Raw genomic sequence first — 18,648 nt, forward strand, 5'->3', positions numbered from 1 at the left:
TTAGACTGGCTCTTCTTTCAGGGAGGGGGTTGCCTGGGGAAATAATAATCTCAAATGGACAAATTGGGCAGCATGACCAACAGCCCATGCAAACCCTGAGCAAGGGGCTTCAGGCACTCCTGCAAGACATGATCAGGCATGATTCCCAGTTGAGAAGTGGCAGAGGCATTGCGCCTTCTCAGATGCTGGATCCACCTAGGGCACTGCCATTGAATGAGACTCTGCACTGGCTCATGAGTTCTCTGGCTAACAGCCAGATATATTAAGGAAATAATTGTATTATCTTTGTCTGCCCCCTCTCACACCATCCTACCAGGCCCCACCAACACAGAAACACTCAGGGGAAGGGTATACTCCTTGCTGATGGTGAGCATGGTCAACATCAAGGAGGGCCCTGGATGGGATGGAAGAGGTGACAAGGAAATGGTCCATGTGAGATAGTCATCCAAACTGGGAGGGCTGTTTCAGTGGCAGTGTCTAAGTCAGAATGGGGGCCCAGCGCAGAAGTAGAGATGATATGCACAGCATCTGCAAGCTGAGCTGCATTGCTGTAAAGCAGTGGTTCCCAATCTTTGGGCCTCCAGGTGTTTTGGACTTCAGCTCCCAGAAATCCCGGCCAGCTTACCAGCTGTTAGGAACTGTGGGAGCTGAAGTCCAAAACACCTTGAGGCCAAAAGGTTAGGAACCACTGCCATCTTGACCTAGCCTAGGAACCATGGAGTAGAAGGAAGAGGAGGACAGCTCCTCATCCTCCACCTCCCACCAGAAGAAGAGATCACTGGGAGGAGGAGATTCCTGTTTATCCCAGAGCAAGGTGTTCAGTATCAGGGCTTCTTAAACTTTTCCAAACTTTGCGCCTAAGAAATGTTTACACAAGCATTTGCAAGGCTTGCCAAAAGGCTGATTTTCCTTTTTATAAAGTACAACTGAAGCATTCTCTGCAAAGTGCAATGTAAATATTGCACAACAGATTTCTGTAAATGTCTAAAATAGCCACGACATGGCGTTCAAAAATGTTTACTATTGCCAAATTCTTTCAGATCGCACCACTGTGCTAAAGAGACTCCATTTGGGGTTGGGACCCACAGTTTAAGAAGCACTATTCTGTATCATTACTATAGTCACCATGAAGCACTACTGTGATCAGAACTTGTCTTATTCTAAACTTGAAAATCAAACCCTTTTGTATTGTGTATACATTTGTTCCCAGTGTTCTCCTACCAGTGCCCTGCAAATTTGTTGTACTGCAACTTGGATATCTTGCCTAGCATAGTCAAATACGTCATTGCCAATGCAGAAGGGAATTGCAATTTAACAAATTTAAAAAGCACCATGGAGGGAATCTGTTTATTCCTTTCTGCTGGTTGACAGTAATCTGGAGTCTTGCATTCTTATGGAATAATTGTTTTGGCATTGCAGGAAATATTCAAGAAGTGATCCTGCAAGAACATTTGGATAAAGAAGATGAAGTTCTGGTTTCCTTGGCTGGACTAAAGCAGGTATAGTTGTGGATAGAATGGAGATAATTTATCTAATATTTATGCCAGTGTCCAACCGGCAGCTAGACAACAAACTCCCACAAAAGCATGCAAAAAGAAAGCCCTTAATGTGCATTGGTGTTTTGTGGTTTGTGTAATCACCATATGGGCCTCAAATTGGTTCCAGAATTTCCTTTGTAATCATGTCTACAGCAAAACCACTTTCTATATTAAATGGTCAGTGTAGATGTGGCCTCTGTTCTCACAACCTGGAATAGAAATTATTATTATTATTATTATTATTATTATTATTATTATTATTATTATTATTATTATTATTATTACCCTGCTTTATCTCCTGAAAGGGGACTCAAAGCAATTTAACATAAAAGCATTAGCACATAATTTAAAATATACAAATACACACACATTAAAACACAAATAAATATAAATAGTATTAAAAATTCACAGTTAAAAACCATTCAAACATATTCAATACACATTCAAAGTTAAAACCATATCACCCCTTGAATTGATCTTAAAAACCTTCTTCTTTGAAAGCTTGCCTGAATAAAAAAAAAATTAGCCTGCTGATACCTGGACTCCAAAACTGCAGGCCTATGTCTTCAGGGGGAGTGTAACCCCATCCTATTCCCTGATTTGCCTTCAAACTGACCAGGGGTACCTTTGTCTTATCTGGATTAAGTTTCAATTGGTTTGCCCTCGTCCAGTCCACTACCGATGACAGGTTATTCTTAAGAGCTACATCAAAGAGCTGGAACCTTGTTTCTAAAGAATTGTAACCCCATATTTCTGTTTCAGTTAGTTGTGCTCTGTTACTTTTGACATAAGGTGTGCTCAGTTATTGACCTATAAACAATGGAACCATTTGAATTACTCAATATAGCAACTGGGGGAAAAACTGCAAAGAACTCCATAATGAGGCTAGATTATATCCTGCTGAATGCACATCTGATCAAATTAGTCTGTAAAATTACTTCCCAGCCCTCATTGAACAAAAACTTATTTGAGCCAATGAAACTGAGACGAGGCATGTGGGTAGATCATTATTCTAATGTCTCTATGATATTCTCCAATTTTGGGATGCCTTGGATTTGTATAATTTCAAATCAACTTTCATTTCAGTTGATTTGAATATTGGACACTATTGTTCTCTTTGTAAGGATATTGTGCCCAACAGATCCTCTTTTCCCATTACAGAACAATAACCTATCCCATTCAGAGCTGTGGGGGGCATTTAGTATCTTTCTGACATTCCAGTATCATTGTATGTGGAAAAATAAGCATTGAATGTGCTTTTATATAGAGTATCAGTTACGAGCTATGTCTCTTTGCCTGCATTACATTATAGTTTTGTGGAATGGTAGACTGATTCAGTCCTTGAAAATGGTTGAATCAATAACAATGACATGGGTCACTGCTGTAATGATTTTGGATTGGCGTGCTGTACTTCACTCTCTTGCATTTCCTACGTCATTTTGCTCATGCTGTAATATTCCATCATGCCTCAATAGTTTTGTTCAGAGATAGTGTTTTTCTTTTTCCAAATTTCTTTTAATAGTTTGTGCCATTGCTGACTAAATGGCAAATGTTAGAATACACCTGAAGTATGTGTTTTTCCCTCTGCTTCCCTAACAGATCAAGGATATTCTGAAAGGTTCCCTACGTTTCAATCAGAGTCAATTGGAGGCAGAGGAGAATGAACAAATTACAATAGAAGATGATCACTACTGTTCCAACAATCAGAACAAAGCAACAAATGATGTCATGGAAAATCCTTCATTCACAAAACAACCCATCCCTCCAGTGAAGCAGGTAAAGTGCATGCTTTATCCCTTCCAGGAGACTAAAATTCTTATTTAAAAGCCCAAAAAAAAAGATGGAGTCGTGTTATAAGACATCTTTCCTTATAGGCAACGCCCATGGTGTTCAATGCAATTCATAAACAAATGAACGTTTAGTGGATTCCAACCTTTGAACTGGTATTTATCAATTTGGGTTTTTGTTGAAGCAATTAAGAGAAACAATTTCATTTTCCTTCAGTGAATTTTTTAAGTAAAGTTGTAAAGTTTTGATAGTTTATTTGAACTATTTTTACCTTTACAGGGTAGTCTTTAACCCAACAATTATATTCTAAGTGCATAAAATTTGGTTTCAAAAAACAGACAGCCAATAGAGAATCTATGTTGCTTCCAATTTTTCATATATAAGATTTTTTTTCATCAATCATATTCAATGAGAGAGAGAGAGAAGGAAATCTGAAACACAAAGGTTACATAATCATGGAGCTTGCTTACAAAAGGTATCCATCTGAACAAATTTCAGGAATTGTAGGGGGAAAACACGCTGATGATATGCATTCTTTTGCTATAAAATGCAATTTCCCAAACTCTATACTGAAGTTACTTGATACATTCTGATAGTTTAAGATCTATACATAATATTCTACTCCTACCCAACAATGTGCTGTTGCCTATGACTCGTTTTTCTTTTCTTTTTTTGGATTTGGTACATTTTGGAAGCATATCCCACAATTGGAGAAAAATGTTTTCCTTTTTATACATTGCTTGACTCTTTATGTTTTCTGGACAGTCGAGCCATTGTTTTTCTCTAACATTTCTATCACATAGTATTTTGAACCAGTCCTCCTTTCCATTCTGTATTTTCATCTCATGTCAGCATGATGGCCTTTTTTATTAAAAAGAAAAAAGGCAAATAATTCTGTCTGCCTTCACTGTGTACAGTTCTTCTATCAAATACGAATATAAGTAGATAATTGCACTTCAGAATAGACTACTTAAGTGCCTTCAATAAATTGTACAATTTCTGTGTGGGGTCTGGCTTCTTGAGTAATTTGCATTCATTTCAAGGCTTGCATGAGAAATTCCCAGATTGTTTTTGTGATTTAAAAAATTCTTAGATTTTATCATTGAGTTCACAATATATATATCAAGAAATTATATTTTGGTTTAAATATCTTTTCTGTGAAGCAATTCTTTTTTTTTAATGTATGTAAAGTCTCTACCTCCTTAGGGAGATTTCCTGAATCCAGGATGTCATTTTCTCTTTCTTTTACTGTAAAAGGTAAAAGGAAGAGAAAGCAGTTCAAAGAATTCTACCTGTCTGATCAGAGAGTAAATGTGTAAAAGATAATAAAGCTGTCAGAAAACAGCAGTCTGTGTTGGAACATAGACTTAGTTTAATACCTAATTAAACAATGTTGTGAATCAATTGTAAATGCCAGTTAAATTAGTACCTGTTAAATTCAGAATAACTTGAAAAATACATTTAACATTGATTTTCGTTAATTAGGATGATGTCTATCATGGTGTTCAAAGCTACATTTTAACTAAAGGGAGAAGCAATATTTTTAAAAAATATTCAAAATCTTTTAAATTGTGTTTGAAGTTGTGGTAGCTTACACCAAGAAGTTTTCTGTTTTAACCTCCTTTGCAGTGATCTACAGAAGAGCTTGCTGTTTCTAATTGAGCAACTCCTGTTTAAGTCACTTCTTTCTAACTCCTTTGCAAACGAATAGGCCTAACCATCCTGAAAGTCTTGTCTGTAGTAGCATACTCTGTATTTCTTTTATGTACTCTACCTTTCGTTCAATCATTATTTAATTAGTTCAGAATGTAGAATATTACACATCAAATTATAGATATACCTCCATTAACAAAGTAGATGTATTCCTGGATTTTACTTCTTTAACAGCAACCAAGGGTAGATGTAATATGGAAAAAATAAAGATAATGTCCCACACCACAGAATGCAAGGGCAGTTCAAACATTTTTAGCAAAAAATGTTTATTGAAAACTAACGTTACGGACATGTCAGGTAAGGTAAGGCTTGCACAAGTAAACAGAAATATTCTGAATCTTCTACAGAGTTCTTGAAAGCTTCTCCCAATTTTTATTTTTATTTTTGCCTCCCAGTATGACTTTTTTCTTTCAACATCCCCCCTCTTCTTATTATTTTTATTTTGATATTGAAACTAACAGATCTGTGCATTTTCAACATGCCAGGCCAGGGTAGCTAGCGAAACAGAGTAATTTGCTTTTTGCTTTTTTTCTATTTTCCTCTTCACACACGTTTTGTAAGTGATTCTGGCGGCCGCTGTTTACCTTTCCTGTTGTATGTAAGCACATAAAGCTGCAAGAGAATTTCCAGAAGTAGAATCCTGTTCTTTTTTAGATCAATTGCAGTGTTTACAGAAGATACATAGTTACAACACAACATAAGTCTGTCTTTTATCAGCTTTCCTGATTGTCAGAGGCTTTGTTAACAGAGGCACGCTTGTATATAAACCAGAAATTGGCGAATAAAAGTTTAAAAAATAAAATGAAACAAAGGTTTCAAAAAGTAAAGTTGTAAAAAGTTTTTTAAAAAAACAGACCTTTAATGGTGGATGGGGGCCAATTCCCACCCAAACCCCCTTCTCTCACATTTCTTCATGATTTTGTTAATGTGTGATCCCTGGTTGGAAATAATAGCAGAAAACTCTTGCAGACAGATGGAAAACTTCTGCAGCCTGGAGATTCCTCATTTCTGCAGTAGTTCTTACAGATTATAGCCACATAAATGTAAACATTTTGTAAAAATTACTTTGCTTGCTTGTTTTTTAACAATCAGAGTATATCTGCTATCATAATCAGTTGAAAGTACTAAAGAAAAAAATGCTTAATATAGTATCAGAATCTGATTTGATTGCTGTCCTTCCATTATAAATGCTTGCAAACATCAAAAATTAGAGTCTTATTTTTTTGGTGTCTACATGTAGATAAGGATAGGAGGTCCATGAATCAGTAAATTATAATAGGTAAAATACAGTAAATATCTACATGTGGTTTGGGAAGGTAGGTCTTGTCTTTGTGTAGTCTTTTCACTGGATTTGACACACATAGCAAAGTCTCCCCTTTCTGCTTCACATTAATCTTTGAACCAACTGAGAAGGATGTGTATTAAAGTGACCTAGCACTTGTTGAGAAAACTCTAAGAAGTTGTCTTTGTTGTTGTTTAAATAGCACTGCCTGACTTATCATGCAGTGGAAAGAAAAAAACCCTCATTTTTTGTTCATGCCCATAATGACCAACTATGACTTGGCTTTCTGTCTAAAAGGCCCCAAAGAGAGGCGGTGCTGATATATGTAATATGTCCTTTTAAGTCTCAGAGATCTGTTGTTTCTGCTGATGTTTCCTATGTATAGGCAAGAGAAGTGAGACAACAGGGTGAGGCAGCAGGAAGAAGAGATAGGACCTTCATTATCAGGACATTATGATCCCACTGTCTCAGGGAGCAGCTGCTACTGATATCATTTTATAGCCCCAGAACATAACTGAATACATGGGTTACAAGAAGTAGCGCTGGATCACAGGAACAAAAAACAAATAAGAATAATTACAGTATTATTATAAGGAAATGTCATACAGATAGCTGTAAAAAGCTATCCAGGCAACCAGAAGCCTAAGGAAAGTAAAGAATAAGAGCTTATGTGATCTGTGAATCATGACCTGTTTCTGCTTGGGCATGGTCAGGTCTAGGATGACCAATAAGGTTTTCTCCATAGATAAGGCCTGGACATACTGAATTCAGCTTTAAAATGCTGTATTATAATTTTCTTTTCTCTTTTCCTCTTCTAGTGTGTGTAAACAAGTTTAATTTGATAAATTTAGACAGTAATCCCTTAAATCTTGGATAGTCAATGTTTTTGTAGTTCTACAGATATTGGACCATTGCACACATCATTTCTCACAATTGGCTATGCTAGGTGTGACCACTGGGAGGTCCAGCATACCATCGTATGGGGAGCTTCAAGTTTTCTATTTCAAATATTTTAATTGTGTAATTACTTTCTTTTAAAAGGAAAATAATGAACTAAAACAGGAGTGAGAAATCACAGGCCCTAGGACTGAATCTATTGACCAATATGAAAGTCAAATGGTATAGTACGGAAACAGAAGTTTTTAAGAAAATAAAGGTTTTTGAGAAGATAATTTACACATAAGTATTCACACTACCTTATGCCTTATACATATTTATGATTATATTGATGTAAAGAAAACATAGGTATCCTGTTTATATAATGTCCTCACAGGGTACTCACTTTTATAATGACATCAAATATAACAAATACACACAGATGTATTCAAGTATTACAATTGCGAGCACCAGATAATCTACTGCTTGTCTTAAAATACTAAGGTAACCCCGGTGGCGAAGTGCGTTAAAGTATTGAGCTGGAGACCGAAAGGTCCCAGGTTCAAACCCCGGGAGTGGCGGGAGCAGCCGCTGTTAGCTCCAGCTCTTGCCAGCCTAGCAGTTCGAAAACATGCCAATGTGAGTAGATCAATAGGTACCGCTCCAGCGGGAAGGTAACGGCACTCCATGCAGTCATGCTGGCCACATGACCTTGGAGGTGTCTACGGACAACGCCAGCTCTTTGGCTTAGAAATTGAGATGAGCACCAACCCCCAGAGTCAGACATGACTGGACTTAACGTCAGGGGAAACCTTTACCTTTAACCTATAGGAAGCAGGTGAAATCAAGTCTATCATCGATTGACCAATACCCTTAAGATCTCAAAATGGCCTTCTGAGGTTCCTCTTGATACCATTACATCTAAGAGGTTGAAATGCACACCTCAAGGATAGCTCACTAGCAACAATCCCTTTGGATTCAACTAAGCTAGTGTTCTGGGTTCTGACCTTTTGCTTCTAATCCCACCCACTGGTGGAACATGAGAACTTCACTAAAATTAAGTTCAATCTTTGGGCTGAAATAGATTCTGTACCCCAGATAAAAGAAAACAGTCCCTGCGTGTTCACATTTTATTTTATTTTATTTTTTGTTTAATTTTTGCAAGTCAGGCAGAGAAAGACAGGGAGACAGAGGGAGATTACTATGATCCTTAGTAATGACATTTCTCAAAATGCTAAATGAATACTCTGTGCAATTGAATATTAATTAATTACTTTTTCAGAAAGAGAGCAGTAGTTCAGCTTTTAGATTTAATGAAATAAAATGCATTTTAATAATGCCCATAGGTCACGCTGAAAGAAATTTCAAGTGTAGCATAAGCTTTTGAAATCTTGCCATCAATTAATTGAGGCATTATGGGGCAGCTGATCAATCATTGTATCAAGGTTTTTATCCTAAATTCACGGACTGGAAATAACTCCCATTGAATTTAGTGGATGTTCAAGGATCACCATGTCTTTATATTTCACTTGCCGACTCATTCCCTAAGGAGGGAAACTGTACAGTACAACCTCTGTATCCAGAAGACCAATATCTGCAGTCAACCAAGAGTAGCAGAAATGCTACTCCTACTTCCGTGTCACTTGTCTCTGGTGCTCTGAGACATAATGATAATAATAACTTTATTCTTATACCCCGCCCCATCTCCCCGAGGGGACTCGGGGCTGCTTACATGGGGCCATGCCCAACACAACAATGTAACAACAACAGCAAGACAATAAAACAAATATCACAACAATAAAACATCAGCATCAATAAAACAGTCATAAGAATCAGCATCTATATATATAAAAGGATAAAGTTGCGGGCGCAGTGACTATAACAACAAAACTAAACATCCCAGAAATACAAAACTTGGCAACACAATGCAAAAGGCTTGCCTCCAGGTTACAACAACACAACCACACCACAAAACCACAATCCAGACTCACAAAACTCACAACAACGCATCATGCGATAACAACACAACTAAACGCCCCAGAAATACAAAACTTGGCAACACAATGCAAAAGCCTTGCCTCCCAGTTGTAACAACACAACCACAGCACAAAACCACACAGGACCCACAAAACTCACAACAACGCATCGTGACTATAACAACACAACTAAACGCCCCAGAAATACGAAACTTGGCAACACAACGCAAAAGCCTTCCCTCCAGGTTGTAACAACACAACCACACCACAAAACTACAATCCGGACCCATAAAACTCACAACAACACATCGTGACTATAACAACACAACTAAACGCCCCAGAAATACGAAACTTGGCACACAACTAAACGCCCCAGAAATATAAAACTTAACAACACAACGCAAAAGAATTGCCTCCCGGTTGTAACAACACAACCACACCACAAAATCACAATCCGGACCCACAAAACTCACAACAATGCATCGTGACTATAACAACACAACTAAACGTCCCAGAAATATGAAACTTGGCACACAACTAAACGCCCCAGAAATATAAAACTTGACAACACAACGCAAAAACCTTGCCTCCCGGTTGTAACAACACAATCACACCACAAAACCACAATCTGGACCCACAAAACTCACAACAATGCATTGTGACTATAACAACACAACTAAATGCCCCAGAAATACGAAACTTGGCACACAACTAAATGCCCCAGAAATACAAAACTTGACAACACAACACAAAAGCCCTTTCTCCCTGTTGTAACAACACAACTACACCACAAAACCACAATCCAGACCCACAAAACTCGCAACAACGCATTGTGACTATAACACAACTAAACATCCCAGAAATACAAAATTTGACAACACAACGCAAAAGCCTTGCTTCCCAGTTGTAAGAACACAACCACAACACAAAACCACAATCCGGACCCACAAAACTTACAATAATGCATCATGACTATAACAACACAACTAAACGCTCCAGAAATACAAAACTTGGCAAAACAATGCAAAAGCCTTGCCTCCCGGTTGTAACAACACAACTACACCACAAAACCACACCGGACCCACAAAACTCACAACAATGCATCATGACTATAACAACACAACTAAACACCCCAGAAATACGAAACTTGGCAACACAACACAAAAGCATTCCCTCCCGATTGTAACAACACAACCACACCACAAAACCACAATCCGGACCCACAAAACTCACAACAATGCATCGTGACTATAACAACACAACTAAACGCCCCAGAAATACAAAACTTGACACACAACTAAATGCCCCAGACATACAAAACTTGGCAACACAACACAAAAACCTTGCCTCTCAGTTGTAACAACACAACCACACCACAAAACCACAATCCAGACCCACAAAACTCACAACAACGCATTGTGACTATAACAAATACAAAATTTGACAACACAACTCATCCACCTCCCCAATCCCTACATTCACACTTGGCCTCCAAAAAAACAATTACAATAATAACAATGACAACAACAACAACAATAAGAATCAACACCATCACAGGCAAGAAACAGCCAGGCACTGAGGCTGAGATGCCAGTCAGTGCTACACTGGGCCTCCAAAAAACAATACAGAAGCATCTAACTTATCCAACCTTCATGACCACTACAACAGCAATAATAATAAACACCTACACAGGCAAAACAAAAAAAAAAAGACTATTGTACCACAATAAAAATATAAACCGCACTCAGCAGAATCAGACATTACAACTAACAACAGGGATCTCAAGCAATTATCAATCAACACAAAAATTGAAGAAGGTAACAGACTTCAAAAACTACTACTAATGTGAGTATAAAGAAGGGTGGAGGTCACAGCATAAATACAACCTAATGTAGACTGACCAACACCACCAGACTAAGCCACAGCAACGCGTGGCCGGGCACAGCTAGTACAGAATAAAATGTTAAAAACAGGAGACTAATACACGGATCTGGGCCAAAGTGCAGAATATTTCAAAATCGGGGAGAGGTAGTTTCACAGCTAAAATAGTTGATAAAGTGCACTATAATACTGGCAAGGCATCACCGATGGAGCTATTGTTGAGTGGGCAGATAAATCGAACGTACAATAATTAATCATCGAAGGCCTTTTGGAAGAGCCAGGTTTTTAGGTGCATCTACACTGCATGGGCTGCATCTACACTGTAGAAGTAATGCAGTTTGGCACCACTTTACTTGCCATGGCTCTATACTGTGGAATCATGTGTGTTGTAGTTTTACTACATCTTTAGCCATCTCTACCAAAAATGCTGGTGCCTTACCAAACCTTAAACCCCAGGATTCCTTAGTATTGAAGCATGGCAGCTAAACTGCATTAAATCTACAATGTACATGAACCCTAACACATAAATAGAGCTGCCCCACTGCTTCCTAATTGTAATGGCAAGGGATTTTGCCAGTGACAAAATAAGCACGCATGCCATGAAGCTTACAGTTTCATTAAAACATTTTATTGGGGGAGGGGGGGGGTTCTGCTTTTTTTTCCTATGGTGATACAACTAAATTTCATCCCACTAGCAAATTTATATCAGGAAAAATGTTTCAAGGAGCCATATGGCACTGGGTGTCAGGTTGTTAACTTTCAAAGCTACTGGAAGTATAATTCTGTCATTTTCCATTTATTCAGAAGCAACAGCAGATGGGGAAAAACATGCTTCGTGTCACTATGAGTTTTCCTAAACCAAAACTGGCAGAGGAAGGGATAGGGAGATGTTTCACCTCTGGAAATATCAGGGTCGAAAGAGCGCTGCCGTGGTAAAGGAGGCTGTAGGGAAATATAGGAAACTTGGTTGGGAAGATAATTGTGTGTAAATTTAGTTCTCACATCTTTTAGAATAGCTCATTTTCAACACTGCAGTTAGCATCAAACCTTATGAATGCTTTCCCCCAGGATGAGTCATCAAGAATGACTTCACATTTGATATCCTTCACAGAGTTAGGGAAACAAAGTGTACTGTACATTCTAGTAGAGAGTGAGCATATGCTTTTGTGTTGGGAAGCAAGCAGCATCGTTTGGGTGATGGGTAGGCTAAGAAATCCCCCAAATAGTCTTAATCCTGTGCATGTTTCTGTTAAGGAAGGAATACCTCCATCCTGTAAACCCACTCATCCTTTATGATCTGTAGGAGAAACGCTGCTTAAAGAGTTCCCAACTAGGATCCCCTTTATATGTACCTTTACGGGTATGTACCTTTAGACGTGAGCAGTGGTGGTGGAAGCAACGGCAGCTGCGCTTGTAAAGGTATGTGCCCGCTGTCATGGTAGATGCATGAGAAATGCTAGAAATAAAAGACTTTTCAACTTTGTCCCATATTCTTTTTTTTCTTCTCTAGGCTGCCAGTGATCCAGTTGCAAGCTTGGCCAAAAGGCATGCTGACGACTATATCCTAGTTTCCAAAGAGGAAGAGAGGAACGTGAATGCCACTCCCGAGCATGTGCAGACTGTGCCAACCTGCAAGGATGTGACCACCAAGAGTGAGGCCTCATGCCGCTCTTCTTTAGCCTTTTGTGATCCGCTAATGGGATCCATATCTGCCTCATCTAGTAACCTCAGTTCCAGTCCCGACGATAACAGCAGCAACAACAGCAAAGATTCTGACTTTACCATTGTCAGCCCCTTGGAGATTTAAGTGAGCCATTCAGATAAGACTATGAGGTTGATACACCTCCTCAGCATACACACCTGACGTTCCTACAAATGTGGTGATTGATTCTGGGACTCAAGACTCAAAAAAAGCCTGAAGATTTAGACAGAGCACAGACATGGTAAAGGCAATCCTTTCCAAGAAGAAAATAAAACAATAAAAAAGCAAATATGTAAAGTTTGCCTTGAAAACATCCACACATTAATAGTCAACTGGTGTAAAACTGAATATATTTAAGGTTTTCTCTTTTAGCAGCTTCTTCGAATATCGAAGCAGCCATTTATAGTCTCCTACATCATTGTAGAATAGCACCTTGCATATAATCTCATGGGTTAAACAAGTGGGCATCGCCGCTTGTGAGGAAAGCAAATAGATACGCTAACAATTGCAGGTCCTGACAGAAGATTTGCTCTGGGGAGATTAGGATTTTCTTCCTGAATACATCAGCTAGAAAATGAGAAAAATAAAGATTCAAACAACAGCTGGCCTCCTGAACCATTTTCTCATCAGGGGAAAAGGGGGAGGGGGTAAAAACTATGTTGAGTTTATCTATGAGAGAAGGCTCTGAATTATGATTCGTATAAGGCAGAATGAAATGAGGGGAAAACCCCAGCTTAAGTGCATATTAAATGATTTGCAGGCACTCAGACTCATTGACACACAAACTCATTCCCTAATGTATCTGGATCACATTTTCTTGTAAGCTTTGACTGGAATGTATTTTTATAACTATTTCAGGACTTCCCCAATCCCCTCAGGCCCAAGAACAAAGTTCATCGAGGGGCATCCTCCTACAATATTCCTTAACTATGTAGACACAGTTCTTTTATAATACTTTCAGTTTACTTTTCTTAAGTGCCCACCATCTACTTCATTTACTTTATTCTCACAAGGGTTAGTAACATTCCTAGTACTCATTTTCTCAACGTCACAGAAAAGCAAATTTCTCTTGACATCACTGGAGCAACGTAAAGTATTTTTGGAGTCAGTTTGCTATGTTACCATGATAAAAGAAGAAATCAGGGAGAATCCATAGATCAGTGTCCAGAACTGTCACATAACAAATCATGCTAATGAGGTGGTGCTGTTTCTTCCTAACTTTTTGCATCTAATTTCAAAGTAATTGTTATTCTAGGGCAGTGGTTCTCAACCTTTCTAATGCCACGACCCCACCATGCAGTTTCTCATGTTGTAGTGACCCCCAACCATAATATTTTCGTTGCTACTTCATAACTGTAATTTTGCTACTATGTATGAATCATAATGTAAATAACTAATATTTACAGGATGTATTTTCATTCACTGGACCAAATTTGCCACAAATACCTGATACGCCCAAATTTGAATACTTTTGGTGGAAGGATTCGCCGTCTGTTTCCGAAAAGGAAGAGAAGAACAGGCAGAGAGATCTTCAGCCTTCTCTGCCAAAGGGGTTCCTAAGACCATTAGAAATATGTGTTTTCTGGTGGTCTTTGGCTACCCCTCTGACACCCCCCTAATGACCCCCCCCCCCCCCGGGGTTCCGACCCCCAGGTTGAGAAACACTGCTCTAAGGTCTCTCTTAACAGTGTCAGTTTCAGAATAACAAATAAATAGCATCATAGAAGAGGTATGGGCTTTACTTTCTTTTAAGCCAAGGCTAAACTATATATATAAAACCTTGCCCATTGACTAGTTTCAGTGACCTTGGGGAAGAATTTGGGTTAATTAAGATTTATACACTTTAATTACTAACCTGTGGGAATCAGTTTCCCATGTGCAACTTGATGATTAAATATAGTAAAACTAAAAGGTGAAATAGCTTTAAACAACGAAAAAACTTTGGTATCTAGCCACAGCTCCTCTTGTATTTGTGTATGCAAGTATACCATGGCAAAAGCTTTCTCCAGAGCTTGCAAAGAGCCAGGTAATAGTTTAGTGATTTCAGACTCTGGAGCTAATGAGCACTCTAATCTGTTTTTAGACTGCACTTGGAAATTAAAACCTCTTATCCGTGAAATCAGTAACAGTAGGGAGGGGAATTTTTGCAAAAGGTATTTCACTTCATTATCTCTAGAACCTCGGTGATGAACAAAATAGAACCCTTGCTAGCATTAACATAGGAAGAGGTTGATGAAGGACGTTCTAAGTATTTTATTTATGAGGAAAAGACTTGTAATCTTTATTTTTACTGGGGGCACACGGAACAATACAGCATAGTCACATTATGACTGCTAGAGCATGGAAATGTTAATTGCAGCTAACATTGAAAATTATTCGACCCATCCATCTAAACCATGAGTCATGTTTAACAAATGCCCTCTCAAAACATCAGATTGTGTTACATAACAGAATTCTTCTGAGAATGTTACACTAGCAATTTTCTCAGTGGCAGACATTGTGATCTTGGGGGAATGTGCTGAGTGATAAAACCATTGTTTTTACATATGCTGGAAGTGTAAAGTGTTGAGTGAATTGGATCTCCTAGTTAAATCTCAATTGGGCTATCAGTGGAAGGCCCTCTCATGCTCATTTTCTCTCCATATGTATCTGTGCAAAGATCAAAATTAATAGGTAAATGCTGCTATACAGTAGCAGATTCACATCTGCGTATTCAGGTACTATCCAATCATTCATCACACACAGACCTTATGATAGTTTATAAATGAGAGTAATCCCAAGAGGTTGTACAAAGACCTTAATAGCAGATTCAGCTTGGCTGGGATACATAGAATGGTCACATAGTTGTTGATCTGGATGGAAGAAAATATTGTGGTTATGCAAGGCATTGACCTTAAACCTAGCACTCACTCTCAATTAAACTATACAGAAAATCATCCCAGGATTCAATCTTTTGCTATGTATAATTTTGCTTAACTTCCTTCAATATGTAAGAATCATCACAAAGATTATATGATTGGTGACACTTTATGATTCTTTAGAAATGCTCGACTGTAATCCTTTCTGCCTAGATTTGATGCTGTTATAACACAAGTGAAAAGTGCCATTTGGAGCTAACCACTATTGAAAATCAGGAACCCAAGCAAAAGTGGAATTGTAGAATAATAGATAATCTTTAGTCTTGTAGAGAAAAAAATTACTGTACATTTTGCCTTTAAAAAATACTGTCTCTTTCTATCTATTGATTTCAAAGATTGTATTGCTTACATGTCCTAACAGACTTAGTGCCATGGAACAATGACATTTTTAAGTATGGTTGATTTCTTTTTACCTCAATAGATTTTTTTTAAGTTTGCTGTAATTAGCATATCTTTACTTCTGCAATTCATGTAATTATGTATTATTTCAGAAAATAAATAATACTTTACTCATGGAGAAAGAGGAAATTTGAATAATGCCTTTAAATGAGTTATATCTGGTGATACTGTGTTCCGGTATATCTTTTGGTTATGCCGAAATAATTTAGCTTTATGTTCATTTCATTGCAAACCAATTCGTTCATAATAATTCTATATTGCCTTACACTAGGCTTACTAGTGGTTACTCACACTATATGATACCAGTTTATTCTTGTCTGTAAAGATAGTTTGTTCATCCTGTCCATTGATAATAGTGATCTGATAGAAAATAACCTGCAATATAAGTGAGTGATTAGCATTCATAGATGGGACTATAAAGCATTTTTCAACCGACTGGAGACTCACTTGATTTTCTTGCAACTTTACCATATCTCTATTGTTGTAACTCTCTGTTTCAGGCTTCTTGCATCTAATGTGCATCATGTTACAGCAGAATAGTGATGATCATATTTATTTATTTATTTATTACATCACTTCTACCCCGCCCTTCTCACCCATCAGGGGACTCAGGGCGGCTTACAATATAAACATACACATTAAAAACAGTTGTCGTCAAATTTAAAACTCCATCAAGATTAAAAATTACAATAAAATTAAGAATATCCATTAAAATATACATAATTATACATTTAAATATACATTTAAGGTGCTTTCCATGTTCATGTGGGGGTCTGTCAGTAGGTCATATATTCTTATCTCATTTTTGCTGCTACTCATGCTCAAATGCCTGGTCCCATAACCACTTTTTTGTCCTCTTTCGGAAAGACAGGAGGGAGGGAGCCTGCCTGATTTCAATGGGGAGGGTGTTCCATAGGCGGGGAGCCACCACTGAAAAGGCCCTGTCTCTCGTCCCCGCCAGCCGCACCTGTGAGGCTGACGAGACCGCGAGCAGGGCCTCATCTGACAATCTTAAGCTTCGAGGTGGGTCGTAGCGGGAGACACGTTCGGACAGATAGGCTGGGCCGGAACCGTTTAGAGCTTTATAGGCTAAAGCCAGCACCTTGAATTGTGCTCGGTAGCTAATTGGCAGCCAGTGGAGCTGGCGTAACAGAGGAGTAGTACGCTCCCTGAACGCCGCTCCAGTTATTAACCTGGCAGCCTCCCATTGGACTAATTGAAGCTTCCGAACAGTCTTCAAAGGCAGCCCCACGTAGAGTGTGTTGCAGTAGTCTAAACGGGATGTAACAAGGGCGTGTACCACCATGGCCAAGTCTGGCTTCCCAAGGTACGGTCGCAGCTGGCGCACAAGTTTTAATTGTGCGAAGGCTCCCCTAGCCACCACTGAGACCTGGGGTTCCAGGCTCAACGATGAGTCTAGGATCACCCCCAGACTGCGCCTTGGAGGTTGAGTTCAGATACAGTCACAGGGGTGCTGTTGCTCCATTCTCTATAACGAAGACTGTGACCCCATCCAGCACAGGCTGTAACCCAGTACCCTGTTCGGCCTTCCGACTGACCAGGAGGACCTCTGTCTTGTCTGGATTCAATTTCAATTTGTTGGCCCTCATCCAGTCCGACACAGCGGCCAAGCACCGGTTCAGGACCTGGACAGCCTCCTTAGTGACAGGTGGGAAGGAGTGACAGAGCTGGACATCATCTGCGTACAGATGACACCGGACCCTGAAACTCCTGATGATCTCTCCCAGCGGCTTCATGTAGATGTTAAACAACATGGGAGATAACACAGAGCCCTGCGGGACCCCACAAGTCAACGGTTGTGGGGCCGAGCAGGCATCCCCCAATGACACCATCTGGGACCGAACCTCCAGGAATGAGTGGAGCCACTGCAAAACAGTACCTCCAAGTCCCATTCCTGCAAGGCGTCCCAGAAGGATACCGTGATCGACGGTATCGAAGGCCGCTGAGAGGTCCAGCAGAACCAGCAGGGACACACTCCCCCTGTCCAGTTCCCGGCGAAGATCATCGACTAAGGCGACCGAGGCTGTCTCAGTACCGTGCCCCGGCCTAAAGCCAGACTGTGCCGGATTCAGAAAATCAGTGTCAACCAAGAATCCCTGGAGCTGCGAAGCAACCACATGTTCCAAGACCTTGCCCAAATAGGGGAGATTGGAAATAGGCCGAAAGTTTCCGAATTGAGTGGGATCCAATGATGGCTTTTTCAACAGCGGCTTGATCACAGCCGTTTTTAGGCTCGCTGGAAACTTGCCCTCCCGAAGGAGGTATTCACCACCACCTTCACCCACTCGGCCAAACCCCCTTTGGCTTCTCTCACCAGCCAGGATGGGCAGGGGTCTAGGATGCATGTGGTCGGTCTCGCCTCTCCAAAGATCTTGTCCACATCCTCGAGCTCAACCAATTGAAATGAATCCAACAAAACTGGACAAGCAGGTGCACTCGTTACATCCTCAGAGACTGCCGTTAATATGGTGTCAAAGTCGGAACGGATCAGAGCGACTTTGTCCGCAAAGAACCGAGCAAATGCTTCACAGCGGGCTGCCGAGTTATCAGGGCT

The 18,648-nt window shown here is 39.5% G+C and overlaps 1 protein-coding gene across 7 annotated transcripts in view; it reads left to right on the top strand.

Annotated features, from left to right (window-relative positions):
- tbc1d5 (TBC1 domain family member 5) overlaps window positions 1–16,508 on the top strand; it is a 298,355-nt gene extending 281,847 nt beyond the window's left edge. For 6 of the 7 annotated variants that reach the window (XM_062957598.1, XM_008112724.3, XM_008112725.3 and 3 more), the window contains 3 exons: window positions 1,420–1,499; window positions 3,138–3,314; window positions 12,565–16,508. In XM_062957598.1, the coding sequence (XP_062813668.1) occupies window positions 1,420–1,499; window positions 3,138–3,314; window positions 12,565–12,861 (554 nt within the window). In that variant the 3' untranslated portion in view covers window positions 12,862–16,508. Of the gene's footprint in view, window positions 1–1,419; window positions 1,500–3,137; window positions 3,315–12,357; window positions 12,524–12,564 lie in introns of those variants that run through there. The other variant, XM_008112729.3, reaches the window with a different exon arrangement.
- Window positions 16,509–18,648: the final 2,140 nt, after the last annotated feature.

This window comes from Anolis carolinensis, chromosome 6 (assembly GCF_035594765.1).
Source record: "Anolis carolinensis isolate JA03-04 chromosome 6, rAnoCar3.1.pri, whole genome shotgun sequence".
Taxonomy (NCBI): domain Eukaryota; kingdom Metazoa; phylum Chordata; class Lepidosauria; order Squamata; family Dactyloidae; genus Anolis; species Anolis carolinensis.